This window comes from Salvelinus namaycush, chromosome 10 (assembly GCF_016432855.1).
Source record: "Salvelinus namaycush isolate Seneca chromosome 10, SaNama_1.0, whole genome shotgun sequence".
NCBI lineage: Eukaryota > Metazoa > Chordata > Actinopteri > Salmoniformes > Salmonidae > Salvelinus > Salvelinus namaycush.
This window is the reverse complement of record NC_052316.1, coordinates 15,128,062-15,150,227: the sequence shown is the minus strand read 5'-3', so window position 1 is coordinate 15,150,227 and position 22,166 is coordinate 15,128,062. Positions and strand designations below refer to the sequence as shown.

General features: G+C 41.3%; 1 protein-coding gene across 3 annotated transcripts in view; it reads left to right on the top strand.

The window, feature by feature from the left end:
* Positions 1-22,166, top strand: part of LOC120054750 (protein strawberry notch homolog 2-like) — a 118,158-nt gene that overhangs the window by 66,781 nt on the left and 29,211 nt on the right. The window contains exon 1 of one of the 3 annotated variants that reach the window (XM_039002325.1): positions 1,722-2,065. The exons of the other annotated variants lie outside the window; for them this stretch is intronic. Coding sequence (XP_038858253.1) covers positions 2,003-2,065 — 63 coding nt within the window. The 5' untranslated portion in view covers positions 1,722-2,002. Of the gene's footprint in view, positions 1-1,721; positions 2,066-22,166 lie in introns of those variants that run through there. 3 annotated transcript variants of the gene reach the window in all.

Sequence of the window (22,166 nt, the reverse complement as noted above, 5' to 3'; positions counted from 1 at the left end):
CCCTGGACTGCAAAGGAATGGCTCAATAAGAGACTTTGGATAAGGTCCGTTGACTTAACACTGTCAGGTTCTGTACCAAGAGAAAGGTGCCATGTGTTCTGTTTCATTGTAACTGAATCAAGCTCAATGACTTGTTTTATTGTCCCTGCTTGTTTTGTTGCAGTAGAAAGCCTTGGAGATGGTACTGTTCATTTAATAGTTAAATTATGAGATGCAGGTCTTATTCCGGGCTTGTTTTGCAAAGTCAGTTTCATTTCTCTTCTAACACGTGTCACAAATGGCCTGTTGGATGGCCTACTTTTATACCAGGAAGTAAACAAAGGGGATTGTAACAGAGTTGCTACAGGCAGTCCTCCCAGTTGAGGCAAACAACTAACCTTGCAATTTGTGGGAAATGTTGCTTTTAATGTTTCACACTCTTATGGATTTAGTTCTGTGTCATCAACAGAGATTGAAAATGTAGTTCTCAACAACAGCAGCAGCCCACCCTGCCACATTGTTTGTATTGTCTGGGCTGTGACACAGAGGGGAGAGATGATACTGAATGCTTGAAAGATGCAGCTCATCAGTGACACATCCTTGCCAATGTTCCAATGGCCTCAGAGGGATCTTTACAGGCCAGAGGATTCCCACAATCTCACTCATGGCACCACCAAGAAGGGTCCACTCAGTCGGTCTCCCCCCGTAGACCAGCCCAGTGGAGGTGGGCAACAAGGTGCCACAGTAGTAGACCTGATGCCCCATCTGTTCCTGTGAGCAGGGGGCAGTGGCCATGCACCTTTTTTTATATAAAAAAGTTAATCCGTAGCTATCTTTTTAGTACTAGCCTTTAAAAAATATATGTATTTGAATTTATCAGTAGCATTTTCCCCAGATGTTTTGACAATCATATCATAGCCTTGTTTCCCGTAAGCGGAGATGGAGTGTGTCTGTGCAGGACTCTGGATGGGCAGATAGAGAAGACATCAGCTGTTGAAGGGCCTTCCATCATATCAGTCTAAATCATTGCAATCTCTTTATGTATTTAATTTTTTTAGGTAGACCTAGCATTTATCTGTATTACATATACGCCTATGCTGTAAGTTATGACTTCAAAAATCTATCAGATTTGTCAGTGTCTTTTGGATTGTCTCTGTGGACAGAACAGTTAAAGATTGAGACATCAAAACCTTCTCAGTATTTATGAATCATGTAGCTAGATGTCTCTGTCAGTGTGTGTCCGGTGCTTTGACAGCTTGAAATGACAAGTCCATATACTGTAGCTCAATACTGATAAGTGACTACTCATTCCATTAGCTCTTTAATTGGTTTGACATCTCAGCAAAACTCGATGATTAAAAGTCCAGATAATTTTCACTTCTAGCAGCAGCACAGCCTTGAAACAGAGCCTAATCTGTCAGGCAGACAAAAGTCAGTGTCTGAAAATAAACCTGCTAGCCAGCCAACCTCTAAATATAATAATCATTAAATACTGATCCGAGACATTGAACACGGCCGTATGCAACGGCGTGAGAGCCGCTAGCAAGGACCCATTTGCGCAGGACTGTTTAAACTACAAATGCGGTTGAGTTACACCATGTACAGTAAAATGGGCTTGACTGCCAGTAACTCTAGTCACTTACCAACAGAAGCATCATTTCCTGAAAACTCCTCCCCTCCTCCCTCTGCTCCCCTCCCCCTCTGCTCTCTCCCCAGCACCTTAGAGCATTGAGGAACTAGACCACAATCAATATGTCTAAACCTCTATGTAAATACCTGTCAATCCAGCCATAGTAGGAAGTGTATGTTTTTAGGGCAGTGTTTTCTTCCCAGAGCCTACCTGTAGTGTGTGTTGTCCATTTGTGTGTGTTGGTGTGTTCTGATAGGAACTGGTAGGGCTGTCTGCTATTGGGAAACATTCCAGATGTGAGGTGTTTCCACTGCTCCAGCACATGGAAGGATCTGTTGTAAGGGAAAGGTGAATTAGGAGAGTGTGGTATTTCACCCCAGAGCTTTTGGACTCATGTCTTCTATCCTGCCGTTTTGGACTAAACTCTATTCACAGTTGGGACGACCACTTCCCAAGGTACTGCTGTTCTTTAGTTCTTAATGTTGTTGTGTGTAAAGCAGGGAGCTTGGTGTCTGGGGTTAACACAAATGTGTATATATGTTAGCTGACTGTTTTAATTTGATTGTTTCTTTTTTTAATCAAATGTTTGTTTGAGCCACGGATTGTCGTGTAGAGGTAATGGAGAATATGTAGTTTAGGTGTTATCTAGTGCATTTCCCAATGCTGTTTTTAGTGTGGTTGTAATTTCTTTGTTTGAACGGGTTATTAAAAAGGATGCTTCCTACTCCTTACACCTCCTTAAAATAGAATAGAAATCTTCTGTACACCTATGACTCAACTATGTTCTGCCTAGCTTGCATCATGGCCTCATCTGACCTATGTAGAATTTTGTCTAAAAACCTAATCTCTTTTTATTTTTTACCTGTATTGAAAACAGTAACTCCCTTCAATGTACTCTGAACATTTCATGACTCTAGGACCAAGAAGAGATATTCAAAATAGCTTCTGAGGTTTAATAATTGTGTATTTGTTAATGTAAAAATGTGGCAGTTTTTTTGATTTCCTAAAACTTTTCTGTTTTAGAGATAATTGGTTTTCATCAGACGGTGACGATTTGCTGAAGGTGTTCAGGGCTCAACAGTGCACACATTTACCTCGGATATGCGCCTAAATAGGAGCACCACTGCGCCTAGAAAAAGATATGATTCTATCTTTAATATCTCAAGTATATTTAATTGTGCTCCTAAATTTCTTTGTGCGCCAACATTTTTCAACTTAGGCGCACACGTGCATGTTGTTAAATAAACAAATGCAGCGTAGGGCCCAGGTGTTGCCATTTCAGAAATGTATGGGCACTGCTCTTATCAATAAGCAATTGCTGAAATATGTTCTGGTGCTCATTCGCTTCTTCACACGTTACTCTTAGACATTGGATGGCTTTATATTCAATATGTCATTTTCAATAAAACGTCATAAGTTCAATTTGGCTGCTGGGGGGCAAGCAGGCCCCTAGCTCCGCTAAAACCATTGACATCTACGTCCCAGTTTCAAGGGATTGTTAAATAAATGTTATAACTATTTGGTTTAAATATCATCACCTATTGAGCATAGTCATAACTACACATTTCTGTTTAGTCCATGTGAAACAATTGCGCACATTTGGCTCTATCATCAGAGTGATACAACTAGTAACTGAATGCTTTTGTAAACACCAATGATCATGTCATTTGAGATATGTGAAGGTGTACCTATCCATTTGGCATGTAGCTAGCTAAACAAACATAATTTAGCTTACTTCATCAGAGATTAGGCTTTTGGAAAGAGCTTGACATCGGCAAGACCTCGTCCTGGTGAAGTTGACAGTTAGACTTCAGTCATCGGTGTAGATGGCAAGCAAATCATGATGTAGTTTTATTAGTTTTTGTTTATTTTGTGATGTGCCTTTGGCAGCAGCTTTAAAAAAATAAAATAAAAACATTATTTAATCTTTGCTTAACTAGGCAAGTCGGTTAAGAACAAATTCTTATTTACAATGATGGCCTAGGAACAGTGGGTTAACTGCCTTGTTCAGGGGCAGAACGACAGATTTTTACTTTGTCAGCTCAGGGATTCAATCTAGCAACCTTTCGGTTACTGGCCCAACACTAACCACTAGGCTACCTGCCGCCCCAATCCCCAGCTAATGGGGATCCATAATAAATATAAATCAAACTATTTGGATAGAAACCTAGTTTATCCCCTGAAAGTTTGCTTGTTTTAACTAGCCACCTTGACGTGATCTGTTATTAGCTTGCTAGCAAATTTGACATGGTCCATCAGTCAATGTAGCCTATATCATGTCTGTCAGCAGCAATCGTAATTAAACACTCTTAAAAACAATGTTGAAAAGGGGATCACATTCGCTAACTTCGCTAGGTAGGCCTACATTGGTTGGGGGGAGAAAGTACATTAGGTCTACTTACCACTATGTTTAGCCAACTGTACAAAGTTTCTACCGGTAGCTTGCAAAGTAAAAATTTTATGCTAATAATACCATGGCATATGCGCTCTTCTGCTGCTTGACCGGCAGAGCCCACAAAAGTTGGAAAATTAACCTAAACCACTGATCCTTGTTAGGTGTAATTCACTTTTATTTTATATCCTTCAAATAACTCTGGTAGAGCAAAATGTGTGCAGTTGTTTTTACATTGAATAATCCGAAATTTGTAGGTTTGACTATGCTATTCAAGAGGTGATAATATTTAGGGCTGTCCCCGCCCCCAAAAAAATCTTTGTCGACCGAGAGTCGTCTGTTCTTTCGACCAATGGATTGATCGGAAATGTTTAAAGTGTCTTTTCCCATATACAGTGGGGAGAACAAGTATTTGATACACTGCCAATTTTGCAGGTTTTACTACTTACAAAGCATGTAGAGGTCTGTAATTTTTATCATAGGTACACTTCAACTGTGAGAGACGGAATCTAAAACAAAAATCCAGAAAATCACATTGTATGATTTTTAAGTAATTAATTTGCATTTTATTGCATGACATAAGTATTTGATCACCTACCAACCAGTAAGAATTCTGGCTCTCACAGACCTGTTAGTTTTTCTTTAATAAGCCCTGCTGTTCTCCACTCATTACCTGTATTAACTAAACCTGTTTGAACTCGTTACCTGTATAAAAGACACCTGTCCACACACTCAATCAAACAGACTCCAACCTCTCCACAATGGCCAAGACCAGAGAGCTGTGTAAGGACATCAGGGATAAACTTGTAGACCTGCACAAGGCTGGGATGGGCTACAGGACAATAGGCACGCAGCTTGGTGAGAAGGCAACAACTGTTGGCGCAATTATTAGAAAATGGAAGAAGTTCAAGATGACGGTCAATCACCCTCGGTCTGGGGCTCCATGCAAGATCTCACCACGTGGGGCATCAATGATCATGAGGAAGGTGAGGGATCAGCCCAGAACTACACGGCAGGACCTGGTCAATGACCTGAAGAGAGCTGGGACCACAGTCTCAAAGAAAACCATTAATAGCACACTACGCCGTCATGGATTAAAATCCTGCAGCGCACGCAAGGTTCCCCTGCTCAAGCCAGCGCATGTCCAGGCCCATCTGAAGTTTGCCAATGACCATCTGGATGATCCAGAGGAGGAATGGGAGAAGGTCATGTGGTCTGATGAGACAAAAATAGAGCTTTTTGGTCTAAACTCCACTCGCTGTGTTTGGAGGAAGAAGAAGGATGATTACAACCCCAAGAACACCATCCCAACCGTGAAGCATGGAGGTGGAAACATCATTCTTTGGGGATGCTTTTCTGCAAAGGGGACAGGACGACTGCACCGTATTGAGGGGAGGATGGATGGGGCCGTGTATCGTGAGATCTTGGCCAACAACCTCCTTCCCTCAGTAAGAGCATTGAAGATGGGTCGTGGCTGGGTCTTCCAGCATGACAACGACCCGAAACACACAGCCAGGGCAACTAAGGAGTGGCTCAGTAAGAAGCATCTCAAGGTCCTGGAGTGGCCTAGCCAGTCTCCAGACCTGAACCCAATAGACAATCTTTGGAGGGAGCTGAAAGTCCGTATTGCCCAGCGACAGCCCCGAAACCTGAAGGATCTGGAGAAGGTCTGTATGGAGGAGTGGGCCAAAATCCCTGCTGCAGTGTGTGCAAACCTGGTCAAGAACTACAGGAAACATATGATCTCTGTAATTGCAAACAAATGTTTCTGTACCAAATATATTAAGTTCTGCTTTTCTGATGTATCAAATACCTTTGTCATGCAATAAAATGCAAATTAATTACTTAAATCATACAATGTGATTCTCTGGATTTTTGTTTTAGATTCCGTCTCTCACAGTTGAAGTGTACCTATGATTAAAAAAATGACAGACCTCTACATGCTTTGTAAGGAGGAAAATCGGCAGTGTATCAAATACTTGTTCTCCCCACTGTATAAACACCCTATAGAAAAATACACTTTAAACATTTCCGATCAATCATTTCCGACACTTTAAACATAAAGTGTTTGAATAAAATCAACTATATGTACTACAATTAAACATGAAGACACACAAATGACTAAAGAGTGAGGCAGAGATCAATATAGCCTAACCAGAAGGGGGGAAAAACCTGTTCCCGACCCGCCTCCACCCGCTGCTGCTGGCCTTAGCAGATTCTGCCATTATGTTCCTGAAGTTGCCGGCAATAGGCTACACCAGCGGTCGGCAACCTTTTCCATTTTTTTTAGTGCCACGTTATCATACCATTTCTACTGATTTGCGTGCCAGTTATGATTTTCATATGCACATTTTTGTGGAACAGTTTAATTTAATATTTAATAAGGTCTTCATATTTCAAAATCAATGTCATGTGGTTAATCAAAACTAGCTAAATGAAAATTATTCCCATCTAAAAGTAACTTCTATTGCCATTGCCAATATGTAAAAAATAACCTACATAAAGCCAACAAATGAAAACTTTGCAGCCCGCAGATAGAAAATGTCCTGATTTAAAAATAAATATTCTATAAATCACATTGGCTATGCATGCCCTGTCTGCAAGGAACTTGAAACGTATCAACTTATCTTGGATCCGGTCTGAAGCTGGTGCTAGCAAACTTTCAACATTGTATAAAAATGATGGGCACTCAGTTTCCCACGTCAGTGAGCGCTGTACAGACATATACAGCTGTAGGCTATTTGCGCAAGGGATACGAAGTAATCAGGTAGGCCTTTTTAATGACATTTCCACCAGATCAGAGCTGATGCTGAGTAGTTATCGAAAGGGAGCGAGCTGGAAATATTTTTCAAATAGGCTACATTGAGGATCTATTGTCATTCTCAATGGGTGTAAAAACGGACTGCTTACTTGCTTTTTGAGGCAAAGAAAACATTGCTTTGAGAAGCTCCACAGTGATGGTGAGTTAAGACAATCAGAAATAGTATCAGATCCCCAAATGGGCGCATTTATAAGCCTACATTTGCGCCCAGGCCAGGTAGCCTAGGCCTAGTTCTATGCGTAATCATATAAAAATGTGAGTGTCCTTACTCAAGATTGACAGGCGTGCTTAAATTGACAATTCGTAAATGGCATGAAATAAACCAGGACTTTCCCCCCTCAGTGTAGCCTAGGTTGTGTGCTTTGCAAAAAACGTGTGCACTCCGACAATGACAACAGTAAGACTATAATAATAATATATTGAATGCATTTAACAGAAATTACCGTAACAAAACGAACATTGTAGATTAGAAGTTATGGTAATTAACGGTAAATGATCCTGGTGTGCCATCCCTGCGGCCTCCGCAATGGATTAGTCCAGACAGGCGTGAATCAGACGGGTGTCTCGTGTGCAGCTAACATTTTTTAAATATTTGCCACTGCTCGACTAAAAAATCTTGGTCGACTAAATGGGTTTGATTTGATTGATAGTAAACTCAGCAAAAGAAGAAACGTCCTCTCACTGTCAGCTGCGTTTTCAGCAAAGTTAACATGTGTAAATATTTGTATGAACATAACAAGATTCAACAACTGAGAAAAACTGAACAACTTCCGCAGACATGTGACAAACAGAAATGGAATAATCTGTCCCTGAACAAAGGGGGGTCAAAAGTAATAGTTAGCATCTGTTGTGTCCACCAGCTGCATTAAGTACTGCAGTGCATATCCTCCTCATGGACTGCACCAGATTTGCCAGTTCTTGCTGTGATATGTTACCCCACTCTTCCACCAAGGCACCTGCAATTTCCCGGATATTTCTGGGGGGAATGGCCCTTGCCCTCACCCTCCGATCCAGCAGGTCGCAGACGTGCTCAATGGGATTGAGATCCGGGCTCCTCGCTGGCCATGACAGAACACTGACATTCCTGTCTTGTAGGAATTCGCGCACAGAACAAGCAGTATGGCTGGTGGCATTGTCCTGCTGGAGGGTCATGTCAGGATGAGCCTGCAGGAAGGGTACCACATGAGGGAGGAGATTGCCTGCAATGACGACAAGCTCAGGCCGATGATGCTGTGACACCGCCCCAGACCATGACGGACCCTCCACCTCCAAATTGATCCCGATCCAGAGTACAGGCCTTGGTGTAACGCTCATTCCTTCGACGATAAACGCGAATCCGACCATCACCCCTGGTGAGACAAAACCGCGACTTGTCAGTGAAGAACACTTTTTGCCAGTCCTATCTGGTCCAGCGACGGTGGGTTTGTGTCCATAGGCGACGTTGTTGCCGCTGATGTCTGGTGAGGACCTGCCTTACAACAGGCCTACAAGCCCTCAGTCCAGCCTCTCTCAGCCTATTGCGGACAGTCAGAGCTAGAGGTCGAACTATTATGATTTTTCAACGCCGATACCGATTATTGGAGGACCAACAAAAAAGCCAATACCGATTAATCGGCCGATTTTATTTTATTATTTTATTTGTAACAATGACAATTACAACAATACTGAATGAACACTAATTTTAACTTAATATAATACATCAATAAAATCAATTTAGCCTTAAATAAATAATGAAACATGTTCAATTTGGTTTAAATAATGCAAAAACAAAGTGTTGGAGAAGAAAGTAAAAGTGCAATATGTGCCATGTAAGAAAGCTAACGTTTAAGTTCCTTGCTCAGAACATGAGAACATATGAAAGCTGGTGGTTCCTTTTAACATGAGTCTTCAATATTCCCAGGTAAGAAGTTTTAGGTTGTAGTTATTATAGAAATTATAGGACTATTTCTCTCTCTACCATTTGTATTTCATATACCTTTGACTATTGGATGTTCTTATAGGCACTTTAGTATTGCCAGTGTAACAGTATAGCTTCCATCCCTCTCCTCGCTCCTACCTGGGCTCGAACCAGGAAACAACGACAACAACAGCCACCCTCGAAGCAGCGTTACCCATGCAGAGCAAGGGGAATAACTACTCCCAAGTCTCAGAGCGAGTAACGTTTGAAACGCTATTAGCGCACATCCCGCTAACTAGCTAGCCATTTCACATCGGTTACACCAGCCAAATCTCGGGAGTTGATAGGCTTGAAGTACAGCGAAGAGCTTCTGGCAAAACGCAGGAAAGTGCTGTTTGAATGAATGCTTACGAGCCTGCTGCTGCCTACCATCGCTCGGTCAGACTGCTCTATCAAATATCAAATCATAGACTTAATTATAACATAATAACACACAGAAATACGAGCTTTAGGTCATTAATATGGTAGAATCCGGAAACTTATCATCTCGAAAACAAGACGTTTATTCTTTCAGTGAAATACGTAACCGTTCCGTTTTTTTCTAACGGGTGGCATCCATAAGTCTAAATATTGCTGTTACATTGCACAACCTTCAATGTTTTATCATAATTAGGCGGCCCAAACTGTTGCATATACACTGACTTCGTTCATTGCGTGCACAATTTCACCTGGATAATATTGCCTGCTAACCTGGATTTTTTCAGCTAAATATGCAGGTTTAAAAATATATAGTTCTGTATTGATTTTAAGAAAGGCATTTATGTTTAGGTACATATTGGAGCAACGATACGCACCGCATCGATTATATGCAACGCAGGACACGCTAGATAAACTAGTAATATCATCAACCATGTGTAGTTAACTAGTGATTATGATTGATAGATTTTTTTTAATAAGATAAGTTTAATGCTAGCTTACCTTGGCTTCTACTGCATTCGCGTAACAGGCAGGCTCCTCGTGGAGTGCAATGTAATCAGGTGGTTAGAGCGTTGGACTAGTTAACTGTAAGGTTGCAAGATTGAATCCCCCGAGCTGACAAGGTAAAGATCTGTCGTTCTGCCCCTGAACGAGGCAGTTAACCCACCGTTCCTAGGCCGTCATTGAAAATAAGAATGTGTTCTTAACTGACTTGCCTAGTTAAATAAAGATTAAATAAAGGTGTAAAAAAAAAAAAACGGATTGTTATGAAACTTGAAATCGTCCAATCTGTTTAATCGGTCGACCTCTAGTCTGAGCACTGATGGAGGGATTGTGCGTTCCTGGTGTAACTCGGGCAGTTGTTGCCATCCTGTACATGTCCTACAGGTGTGATGTTTGGATGTACCAATCCTGTGCAGGTGTTACACGTGGTCTGCCACTGCGAGGACGATCAGCTGTGCAATTTATTTCCCTGGCCACATATGCAGTTCTCATGCCTCCTTGCAGCATGCCTAAGGCACGTTCACGCAGATGAGCAGGGGCCCTGGGCATCTTTCTTTTGGTGTTTTTCAGAGGCAGTAGAAAGGCCTCTTTAGTGTCCTAAGTTTTCATAACTGTGACCTTAATTGCCTACCGTCTGTAAGCTGTTAGTGTCTTAACGTCCGTTCCACAGGTGCATGTTCATTAATTGTTTATGATTCATTGAGCAAGCATGGGAAACAGTGTTTAAACACTTTACAATGAAGATCTGTGAAGTTATTTGGATTTGTACGAATTATCTTTGAAGGACAGGGTTCTGAAAAAGGGACGTTTATTTTTTTGCCGAGTTTATTACATCCAAATAGTTAACATTTTATTTAACAATCCCTTGAAAACAGCAAGCAGTTGTCAGTTGTTTTAGCGAAGCTGGGGGTCTCCTTGAAAACTACCAATAGGCTATTATAAAATATATATATTATATGTGAAATATGATTATTGTATTGTTATTATTGAGCATATTGGTGGTTTTGGAGAGTGGGAGCTGGAAATGCTGTTGTGTTTCACATTGAGCTTCATGGGCTGCTCGTCCCTGTTGGTGTCTGCCAGTCACAATTAATGTGACAAACGGCTGTCCGAACAGCAGCCTTTCCAGTAAGTCCTAGAACCTGGTAGTTGTGCACGACCACCATACAGCACAAGTGTATCTGCGCTCTCCTCCTCTCTCTATTCCAAGTATAGAGGACAGGAAACAGTTATACATTCTCTAAAAGGTTTTTGGTCAGAATTCATCTGTAGTTTATATGATTCATGGTCATTCATCTGATCACATGATATGGCTCCAAGGGTGTGCCAAGCTGATATTATCGACAATTTCCGTGTTTTGACCATAATGCCCATTTTTTACAGTCATATTTATCTGAATATGAGCGTCATGCAGTGGTCAGCGTCATGCTCTTTTTTTCCATTGACATTCGCCCAGTGAGTGTGTAGAGTAAACTTTGTCCCCAGTAATAATTCCCCGGACCTCTCCGGTCCAGAGGGGCTGTGTGTGTGGATTGCCAGTTCCATGGCAGATGCTAGGGAGCCAGCACTATTTTAAGCCCAGAGTGACGGCAAGGCATGTGTCTTACTGGAAGTGGCAGAGGGAGTGAGAGAATGGAGGAGGGAGACTCATTGGCACTGGGATCACTATGAGTGGTGTCCTCCTGTCCTGGGTGAGTCACTGAGTTAGAACTTGACAACCCCGGCCCACTGACTGACCACAGGTGGAACATACTGACAAAGACTGAAAGGTTAGCTGAGTTCATGGGCTTTTGGTTTTGGAGTGTGTGGGTTGGGATTTCAGAGGGTCTTTTTTCTTCTTTAGCCAATTCCATTCCAAGTCAAAAAAGTAAAGAACTGGTATTAAGAATGTTTCATGTCACTTAGTTTTTTAGTACTGAAAATAGTTTTGTATTTAATGTATTTTAGCCTATTTAGTTTGTCCTTATTTTCCATCTTAGCCTGTGCAATAATTACCAGGCAATTCTTTGGAATTGAGTTATCTGATGGGAACTGAGTTACTTATCTGATGTCAGATCCCCACCGAATCCATTTCCCTTGTGGATGCAGGCTCACATCTGCCCCGCACCCCAAAACACACACACACACACACACACACACACCTACACACACACACCTCTGAATGCACAAGAAGGAAAGATTGGTAGCCTAGGCCAGGTATCTGCTTTCACCAGTCCAGTTTTTTCTCATCAGTGCAGAATCAGATGAACTGAACGAGACAAGGAAAGGAATCTACATTAAACAAGAGATGCCCTCAGTGTGTGCCAGCGCCTCTCCACCAAGCCCTTTTCTACTTCCTCTTGGCAGATCCCCACAGCTGCTGACATAGAGATCACCAGGGCCGCTGACTGCTGCCCTCCTATTGGGCTAACCCTCTTCCCTTTTGCATGACTGGCTCTGTTATCATTTCCCGAACGATGGTGTTTTTTCCGATTTCTTATTATATCTGATTGTTGACTGAGAGCTTATACTTGTTGCAGAGAAGAAGAGAGGGGTTCCATGTAAGGGAACTGAGTGTTACAGAACATTCAGATAGAAATGTGTTGTATAAACCAGACATGATTCTCTGGTGTGTAGAACAGATTAGCTCTATACATTACATTTCTGTTATCTTAACGTTGTACCCCACTGAATGCATTTGGTGGTGGTGTTGACTTAAGGGGATTGGTATGAGTGTGACCTACTACCCCTCCACTTTCAATGGAAAACACAGCCTGAAAGATTCTCCCCATCTCTCTCTGCCAACCCAAAACAGACAAAGCCATCTCAGCAGGCCTCCTAGCCAGCTGTATTCTTCTTTATCATTAACCCATAAGCCTGACATGACATCCTTTTATTATTGAAGAGTTAGGAAACATTGGAACGTTCTAGAGGCCAGCTTCCCTTCTTTCCTGTGGCTGGGCAGGACGTGAAGGCCTCTGTGGGTGTCCCTGTCCTTGTGCTGGGATGGGATGGGCTGTGTGTTTATAGGGCAGAGCAGTACACTGTACTGTATGTAAAGGATGTGGGTAACGTAGACTGCCTGGGATAACATAATCCAGACAGCTCCGTGGCTCCCAGGCCTCCCAGGCTATCAGTCAGGCTCTGGTGACAGCAGCAGGGACAGGGTTCCATACAGGGTCCACAAACATGACCCACACTGGAGACCGGTGGGGCTTCCTCCTCCCACCGTCCCTGCTGGCCCTGTCCCAGACACTGATCGAAGGTCAGTTTTGCGTCCCCTTCCTTGAATAATATGGTTAGGTGTTTTGGTATTTTATTAGGATCCCCGTTAGCGGTTGCGAAAGCACCAGTTACTCTTCCTGGGGTCCACACAAAACATGAAAATGACATGATACAGAACATTAATAGACAAGAAAAGCTCAAGGACAGAATTACATACATTTTAAAACGGCACACATCAAAACATCTAGGATAGGACTGGAGGAGGGAAAGTTGTTTTCACAAGCAACTGCTATTGGGAGCGTTTCAACCAGCTGTGTTGGCATCAGGGGCTGTGATGTTATCTTTGAGTCAGCAGGGTGGCATATTGGAACATTACAGAACCACTTGGCTCCTAACGCCAAGGGATTTAAAGGGTCATGAAACGATAAGGCCGTACAATTTATTATTTTTAATAAACCTCACAGCAGTATAGAAAAATAAACGAAGGAAAGAAATACTCATTTTTGGTCTGATTCTGCTAAAAATGCTTACCACGGCACATTTTGGGTAGAAAAACATCCAAACGTAACACCAGAATAAGAGTTGGGTTAAGGTTGTCGTCTTGAGATGGACTGAATGACTGTGACTCTCCACTACCTAGGCTGGCATGGCAGAGTAGATGGGGATTCCCTGGCTGCCTCATCAGATTTTCTGGAGGAGGTAGTGGTGGTGAGGGTTTCAGGAAGTTTTTGCTTATTCCCTCTGGCTGAATGATAGGAGGAGGCGGTAGAAGTTATCCTGATATCCAGACCTAGGATCAGCTTACCCCCGCCACCAAATAAAAGCCTTACCTTTACAAGTGGATAAAATGTCAAACTGACCTCCGCTAGTGCTGAGCGATTAGTGCTTTTTGAGGTCGTTTCGATTCTCTTTTTTTGAACATGTTAACGCCGTTATTTCATAATGCATTTCATAATTGTATAGCTTTTTAATGTGATTTCCAAGTCAAAATTAGTGATCATTCAATTGCCAAAACATTGAAAATATCCATTCTCTGTCAGTTCCACATTGGGTAGACACTAATATAAAAATAAGAAATTACTATGAAATAATCTAATTTATCAATTGTGTATATCACTTATTTTTTTTAAATCCTTAAAGTAATAATTGTATTTCTGCTCAGGCAGTAGCAGTCAGCCAGCCACGCCATACTGTACTGTCTTTTTAGTCATCCTATTTAGCTATCCTGCAGAACTGTCTGACAATCATTTTACTAGTTCTTCAAAGTAGATAAGGTTTACTTTAACCAACTGTCTCTCTCTCTCTTGTAGTTCTGTACATTCCTCTTATGCGGTCTGTGTGTAACCCTAACCTAAAATAGCAGGCATAAAAGTGGATCTCTACAGAGATCTGTATTTAATGACGCGATGCTCATGTCTATGCCCTAACAATGGGAGTCATTGTCCCAAAGGTGGGAAGGCAGGCATGATGTGTCAGTTCAAAATAAGCCCATAGAAACGCATTGTGTTATTTTGGACAGATTTGCCTCCTCTGATCTGTATCTGAGCTTTTTTTTTAACCGTGCAATGGATTATGGTCATTGTAGTTTCTGTGCTTAACATGGTTGAATATTTGCTTAACCTCTCTTGGATAGGGGGCAGTATTTTCACGTCCGGATGAAAAGCGTGCCCAGAGTAAACTGCCTGCTACTCAGGCCCAGATCCTAGGATATGCATATTATTAGTAGATTTGGATAGAAAACACTCGGAGTTTCTAAAACTGTTTGAATGATGTCTGTGCGTATAACAGAACTCATATGGCAGGCAAAAACCTGAGAAAAAATCCAACCAGGAAGTGGGAAATCTGAGGTTTGTAGGTTTTCAACTCTTTGCTTATCCAAGATACAGTGGAAATGGTGTCATGTTGCACTTCCTAAGGCTTCCACTAGATGTCAACAGTCTTTAGAACCTTGTTTGATGCTTCTACTGTGAAGGAGGGGCGAATGAGAGGGGATTGAGGTCTCTCCCAGAGTGCCACGAGCTGAACATGCGCGTTCATGTGAGAGTTAGCTTGAGTTCCATTGCATTTCTGAAGACAAAGGAATTCTCCGGTTGGAACATTATTGAAGATTTATGTTAAAAACATCCTAAAGATTGATTCTATACTTCGTTTGACATGTTTCTACGGACTGTAATATAACTTTTTGGACTTTTCGTCTGTACTTTCCGCTGGACTTGCACGCGCGTCGTGAGTTTAGATTGTGTACTGAACGCGCGAACAACAAGGAGGAATTTGGACATAAATGATGGACATTATCGAACAAAATAAACATTTATTGTTGAACTGGGATTCCTGGGAGTGCATTCTGATGAAGATCATCAAAGGTAAGTGAATATTTATAATGCTATTTCTGACTTCTGTTATCTCTTTGGGTTGATTTGTGGTCTGAGCGCCGTACTCAGATTATTGCATGGTTTGCTTTTTCCGTAAAGTTTTTGGGAAATCTGACATAGCGGTTGCATTAAGGAGAAGTGGATCTAAAATTCCATGTATAACACTTGTATTTGTATCAACATTTGATGACTATTTCTGGAAATTGATGTGGCTCTCTGCAAAATCACCAGATGTTTTGGAACTATTGAACATAACGCACCAATGTAATCTCAGATTTTTGGATATAAATATGAACTTTACCGAACAAAACGTACATGTATTGTGTAACATGAAGTCCTATGAGTGTCATCTGATGAAGATCATCAAAGGTTAGTGATTAATTTTATCTATATTTCTGCTTTTTGTGACTCCTCTCTTTGGCTGGAAAAATGTCAGTTTTTCTGTGACTTGGCTCTGACCTAACATAATCGTTTGGTTTGCTTTCGTCGTAAAGCCTTTTTGAAATCGGACACTGTGGCTGGATTTACAACAAGTGTATCTTTAAAATGGTGTAAAATACATGTATGTTTGAGGAATTTTAATTATGGGATTTCTGTTTTGAATTTGGCGCCCTGCAGTTTCACTGGCTGACGAGGTGAGACGCTACCGTCCCACGTACCCTAGAGAGGTTAATTAAAACTACAACTCCCTTCAGCCCAGCGTCCCACATAGTTCTTGACTTGATTTCTCTGATTTCTGTCATGAATGATTTGATTTCGCTCTACAGACACGGCGCGTTGGGCTCACAAAAAAATAAAAATAAATGGAATTCTAGTAATTTAACCGACGTCGGCCAATTAGTTGTTTAATAACCCCGAAAAATAAATACAAATGTTGGTTAATCGCTCAGCACTAATATGGGCAATGTGATTTTAGAGCCAGAGAGAAACACCTGTACTCAGCGTTAGACTTTCTGAAAAAATAAACTTGCTGAACAGAGGCTAGCCATACCTTCTACGGTTGTTGAACAATGGCTAGCCTCCATGTCTTGTCACAGGCCTGCTGTGTAAAGCTACTATAATAGTTATTTCATTTCGGTTTGGCCAGGCTGTTTCTCTTCTCCCTGGATGCCCCAGTAGGTGTTTTAGTGATATTACACAGAGTGATAATATTAGTGATATTTACATATTACACATTTAGCATCTCCTGGCTTCCACACACAGCCTACAAGCCACTGATGCAGACCTTTGGAACATCTACATTTTAGAATGTCTAATACAGCCATGTAATATAGTCTGCACCATCACAATAAATCCATTATTTATTTTAGACAGGTCTAAAGAAGCGTGATATGAAGAAAATGTTGACTTTCAGAAAGATAGAATAGCATAGTCCTGATCAGGCTATGCCAAATGGCTGTGGGCTACAGTAGTTCATTTAGCAGGCAAGATTTGCTTAGAATTCAATGCCATTATTTTATAGTTTGAAGAATACAATTGAACATAGCTGAATAAAATATAAAGAATATTTTCTCCAAATAATTTGATGGAGTGCGCACATGCGGCTATTCTGTGTTAGAATGTAGCTGACTAGTGATGGCTATTCAGCAGTCTGATGGTAGAAGCTATTGGTCAGTCTTTCAGTATTTGCTACACATTTCTTCAGCCTCCTGAGATTGAAAAGTTGCTGTCATCCCTTCTTCACCACTGTGTCCGCGTGGTTTGACCATTTCAGCTCCTCTGAGATGTATATGCCGAGAAACTTGAAGTTTGACTGTCTCACATTTGTTGGGCTTCATATGAGAATTTCACCATAGGGATAGCCCTCAGAGCTGCCTCTTGTTGGACCATTCAAGGAGAGTTGACTAAATGGATAAAAGGGCAGTAGCAGGAACAGTGGCATCTAGTGGGCAAAACCTGTTACTTGCACTTCATTTATGGGGAAAATGCAAGTGGCTTCAATAGCTAATTTCTCTGACCAAGGGGGAGAGAAACATACCAAATTCACTGAGAATACATTTCATAGTATGAATAAACAATACTCCACGTTGCAGCTTCATACAGTTTGTCAAACACTGAGAACTGATAGTATATACTGGCCATTGGGGTGGGCTCTGTTTGACAATTTATTTAGATTCGTCACATCTTAAATCATAGTTTTTTTTGTAAATCAGAAGGTACTATATTTAATGAATATTATATTTCATTAAATTTGGGTGCAATCAATTAGCTTTGAAGATCAAAATCACATTTCAAATTATTTTATAGAAATGCTTATCGTATTGGTTTCTAACTACAGAAAAATGTCAGTCTGACATGGCGGGTGTCAAATTCCTCGTGCTTTTTGAGGTGGAACGACTATGACGTTTTGTTTATTGATTGACCAATTCATATTGTAATGTTTTCATAAACGGTCGGAGAGCGGAACTAATCTCATTCTCCCAACAGCTCCAGTGCTCTTGTTCCGACAGGATGAACCATTTCATTTCATCCCAGGGAAGATGATACCAACCTTTCCCTGTCAAGCCAGGAGAAAAACTTGGATTAAGATGAACAAACTGGGGTGTCACTTGAGACCGCTGAAAAAGATGGCAGCACTTAAGAGAGCTCCTAATACCCACATGTCAATATTGAAATTCATCGGCATACAATTTCATTTGTCTTAATATATTGACTTGTAGTACAGTTTAATATAAAGATAATTTACATTTTGAAACAGCTCGCTGAAGTGGCGTTTTTGGAATGTCGACACACGCTAAAAATGTATTCAAGCTTAACGCAGTATTCACAGGCCACAGACTAGCAAACAAACAAGTCATCGCGAATAATCAAGTAAACTCAGATAAAATCAGTACATCTTTAGAATCTAATTGAGCAAATGGGAAAGATGAATACGACTTTGTTGGGTGTTGCATCCGATGTCTCCATGATAAAAACAACTACCGAGCTGAAGGAAAAACTTGATGCGATACAACTGAGGATGTATAAGGCAGAGGGACACTGGACATATTGTGAAATCGTGTCAAAGTACTTCAGAACAGAAGTAGGATAAATATGGTGAGATATGTTAATCTGAAAGAGGGGAGTGAGGCTGGTTGTGGACTAATCTCGTGTGTGCACAATCATCGCAGAATAATTTGGAGTTGACGACGGGCACGAATTTGAAATTGAACGAACCCAGCGCAGCTTAACCATGCCTGACGAGAATGGGCGCCGAGAACGGTTCTTATCCACTTCCTACAATCTACACCCCAGGATAAGATACTTAAAGCCGCAAAAGAAAAGGGTGGCTTTCAAATGGGAAGGCCACCGGCTGTCTTTTTCCCTGTACCTGTCCAAGGAAATGGCAATGAATAAGAAGTTTGCAACGGCGAAGAAACAACTACACGAGAAGAACGGCAGGCATACACTGGACAGGTCATAATGAATTTTGAGTTGACTGCAGTCCATCATTACTTTAAGACATGAAAGTCAGTCAATGCAGAACATTTCAAGAAGCTGAAAGTTTCTTCGAGTGCAGTTGCAAACATCATCAAGCGCTATGATGAAACTGGCTCTCATGAGGACCGTCACAGGAAAGGAAGACCCAGAGTTACCTCTGCTGCAGCGGATAAGTTAGAGTTAACTGCACCTCAGATTGCAGCCCAAATAAAAGTAACAGATACATCAACTAATCAGAGGAGACTGCGTGAATCAGGCCTTCATGGTCAAATTGCTGCAAAGAAACCACTACTAAAGGATATAATAGCACATGGGTCCAAAAAGAAGAGAGAAGGGGCTGAAGCAGTAAAAAGATTAGAAACCAATATTATTTTTAATTTAACCTTTATTTGATTTTCTGTCACAGTCTTGCAGGGGAGAGGTTTGTTGAAATTCCAACACAATTTTGTTACACTCAAAAGGTGTGTGGAGAACAGTACACAAGATATGTGGAATTTCACATCTAAAAACAAGGCTACTCATCATTGTGTCACAATCCCATGGCTACGGATAGGAAATAAGTGTACTGGAAACAATGGTAATGGAAGGAATTCATTCTACAGGTGATCTGTACATGAAGATGTTTTAAAGTCATACTCAGATTTGGTACAAAAATATGATGTGGGAGACAAGGGACATTTCTGTAAATATTTACAATTGAGGGAATGTTTGTTAACCGGCTACCAACAAAATCCAGGAAAGAACCCAATAGCGGAGTATTTGGAATTACCCAAACATAAAGCAGCCATTTTTTACTCAATATTTAGTCATCTGTAGAGTAGACTGTACAAACGGCAGAACAATATGGCAAGCTGACCTTAAGTGTGAAATTGAGGATGACACCTGGTTGAAAATCTTGTCCAAACATAAGGGAAGCCAGGGGGAAACCTACTCAATATAAGACACTAAATAGGTTTTATTGGACCCCAACTAGCCCCATAAGATGGGGCTGAACAACAATTCTCTGTGTTGGAAATGCCAGAAAGACTGGGACATTTTTAAGAGCAATATGGGAATGTACATTAGAGCTACCTTTCTGGAAGGATGTTTGAAAATATCTGGAGAAATGATTGGGGTTAACAATTCCAGTTTCACTGGGAATGTGTCTCCTGGGCGATAGAAAAGAGTTACCTAATGTAACAAATTAGGAATTTGCACTGATCACTGTTGGTATGGTTACAGCAGCTAGAGTAATCCTTAGAATTGGAAGGGTCATGCCACTCTTACTCTGAAACAGTAGATACAATCAATGTTGGAAGTAGCATCTTATGAACAAATGCTTGCTAGGATCACTGGCAGAAACAACAATTCTAGAATCTGGACATTTTATTTGTCATGTTTCTAGGACTTGCAGGTGATGACTTATGCTTGCGAACCCATTTAGTTCTGTACTGTAGCTTGTGAGATACTATTTGACTGTGTATATGTGCCATGTTGGAGGATATGTCTGGATGTCATGCTCAATGTTTTTATGCTGTACAATGTCAAATAGTTTTTGTTTGTTTATTTGTTCGTTTGGTTGTGTTTGTTGAAAAAAGGAAAAAATAAATAACGTCAATAACAAACAAAAAAAAGAACAGAAACGGTCTCTCGAAAATATCATGGCCGAGGCGGTTCTTCTCAAAATCACCAACCAATTGTACCCCCCAGCTCCACTAATCTCCACTCACAGAGGGAGAGAGGAGAACCAGAGCAGACTGGAATGTATTTTTCTTAATAAATGTGAGGCATGCGTGACTGGTAAAGCACTATTTGTTCCTCCGGCGGTGCGGCCGGTGCTGCAGCTAAGATTATGTTCTGTTAGGCAGAGATAAAACCTGAATACCAACTGCACTGATGGTAATCTGGCCTTCAACAGGCACAGCCTGCCTGCCTGGCTGGCTCCTAATCCTGCTTCCCTCTCTACCTCACAGGACAAAACATGGAAACGGCAGAGTGGGAGAAAGAAAGAGAAAGAGGGAGACAGAGAGAATGTTTTCAGAGGGAAAACATGGAGAAATCTGTGATTGGGCAAGAAGTTTATCGTGTGCGTGTGTGAGAGAGAGAGAGAACAGTAGCAGAGAGTGTATGGCCTTTGTGAGATAAAAGGTTTTCAGAGTGCGGACAAGTTGCGCAAGTGCTCATTTACGAAACTGCAGAGCTGCGCGTGTTGGTCAGAATTTTCCCAGTTTGTCTGTCAATCCTCATGTACTCACACAAAGCCAGTCCTTCACATGTTCCTCTTCCACTTCTCCCGTTTAAGTGCTGAACCCAGCGTTTTCTCCTTCCCATCATCCAAACCCACACGCAGAGGAAAACCACATTCATGCCCATATATAGGCCTCCTTTTCACAATCCTTCAGTGATATGATCTGAAACCTCCGACTATTTCACACAAACACATTAAATACACACACCAGGGTTTCCGTTAGCCAGTAACGGAGGAATTTCGGCAGATAAAAAAAATGAAAAGCCCATAAATAAAGCCCATAAATATAGCAGCCGGCTATTGCTGCAATGAGCACCCCTGTCAGAGAGCAACGCAAGGGGCTCACTCTTAGGGCTGTTACGTTGACCTTATTACAGCCCCACACACACGGCAGTCAAATTCCACAAGACAGTTTAGTCACAGTAATTAGGCTTCTGCTAGCTCTGATGCTGCTGATCGTCATTAGTAGCCTACCAAACTGGTACTCGGCACTATTGTCCCTCTAATCACTCTGACATCAATGCAAATGTCATCGACAATCTAATCAAACACCTCATGACAGCCCATGAGCTCATGTTGCACAACATTTCTGTAGGTTATGCAATTGTGTGAGAAAACAAGAGTTATGGCAGCTTTCTATAGGCTAGGCCTACTATATTTATCAACTTCCCTAATATTAAGCACATTGCTTCTCTTTACAAGAGGAGCATAGCCTACCTGGCTGGCATGAAAATGAATCACGGGGGGGGGGAAAAAGTGTCCTCCATTCGCTATTTAAGTACATAGATGACAGGTATATTTTTCCGGTGCTCCTATTGAGACAGGTGCATGATAATGGTCCATTCTAAATCAAATCCAAACAAATTTCACACTTACTATTTAGTATGTGTAAAGAGATTATCAAATCAAGATTAGTGTGATGGTGACAATATTAGCCCATCACTTGTGAATGATGCCCAGCTTAAGCAAGAAAAAGCGTATGCTTTTTTTCTCTTGACTTTTTCAAATATAGGCACACACATCATGTAGCCTAGCCCATAGGCCTACATGTATTGATAAGGTTCGTATCACAACAAAACTGGCCAAATAACTTCTTAAAAAGAAGCACATTAATCTGCTTTACAACAGGTATAGAGCCTAACTGGCATACATACGCAGTGCGTGAGTTAAGGTTGGGGAAGAAAATGTTCACCATAAAACGCACCTTTAATATAAAAGCATTACATGCATATTCACATTTGTG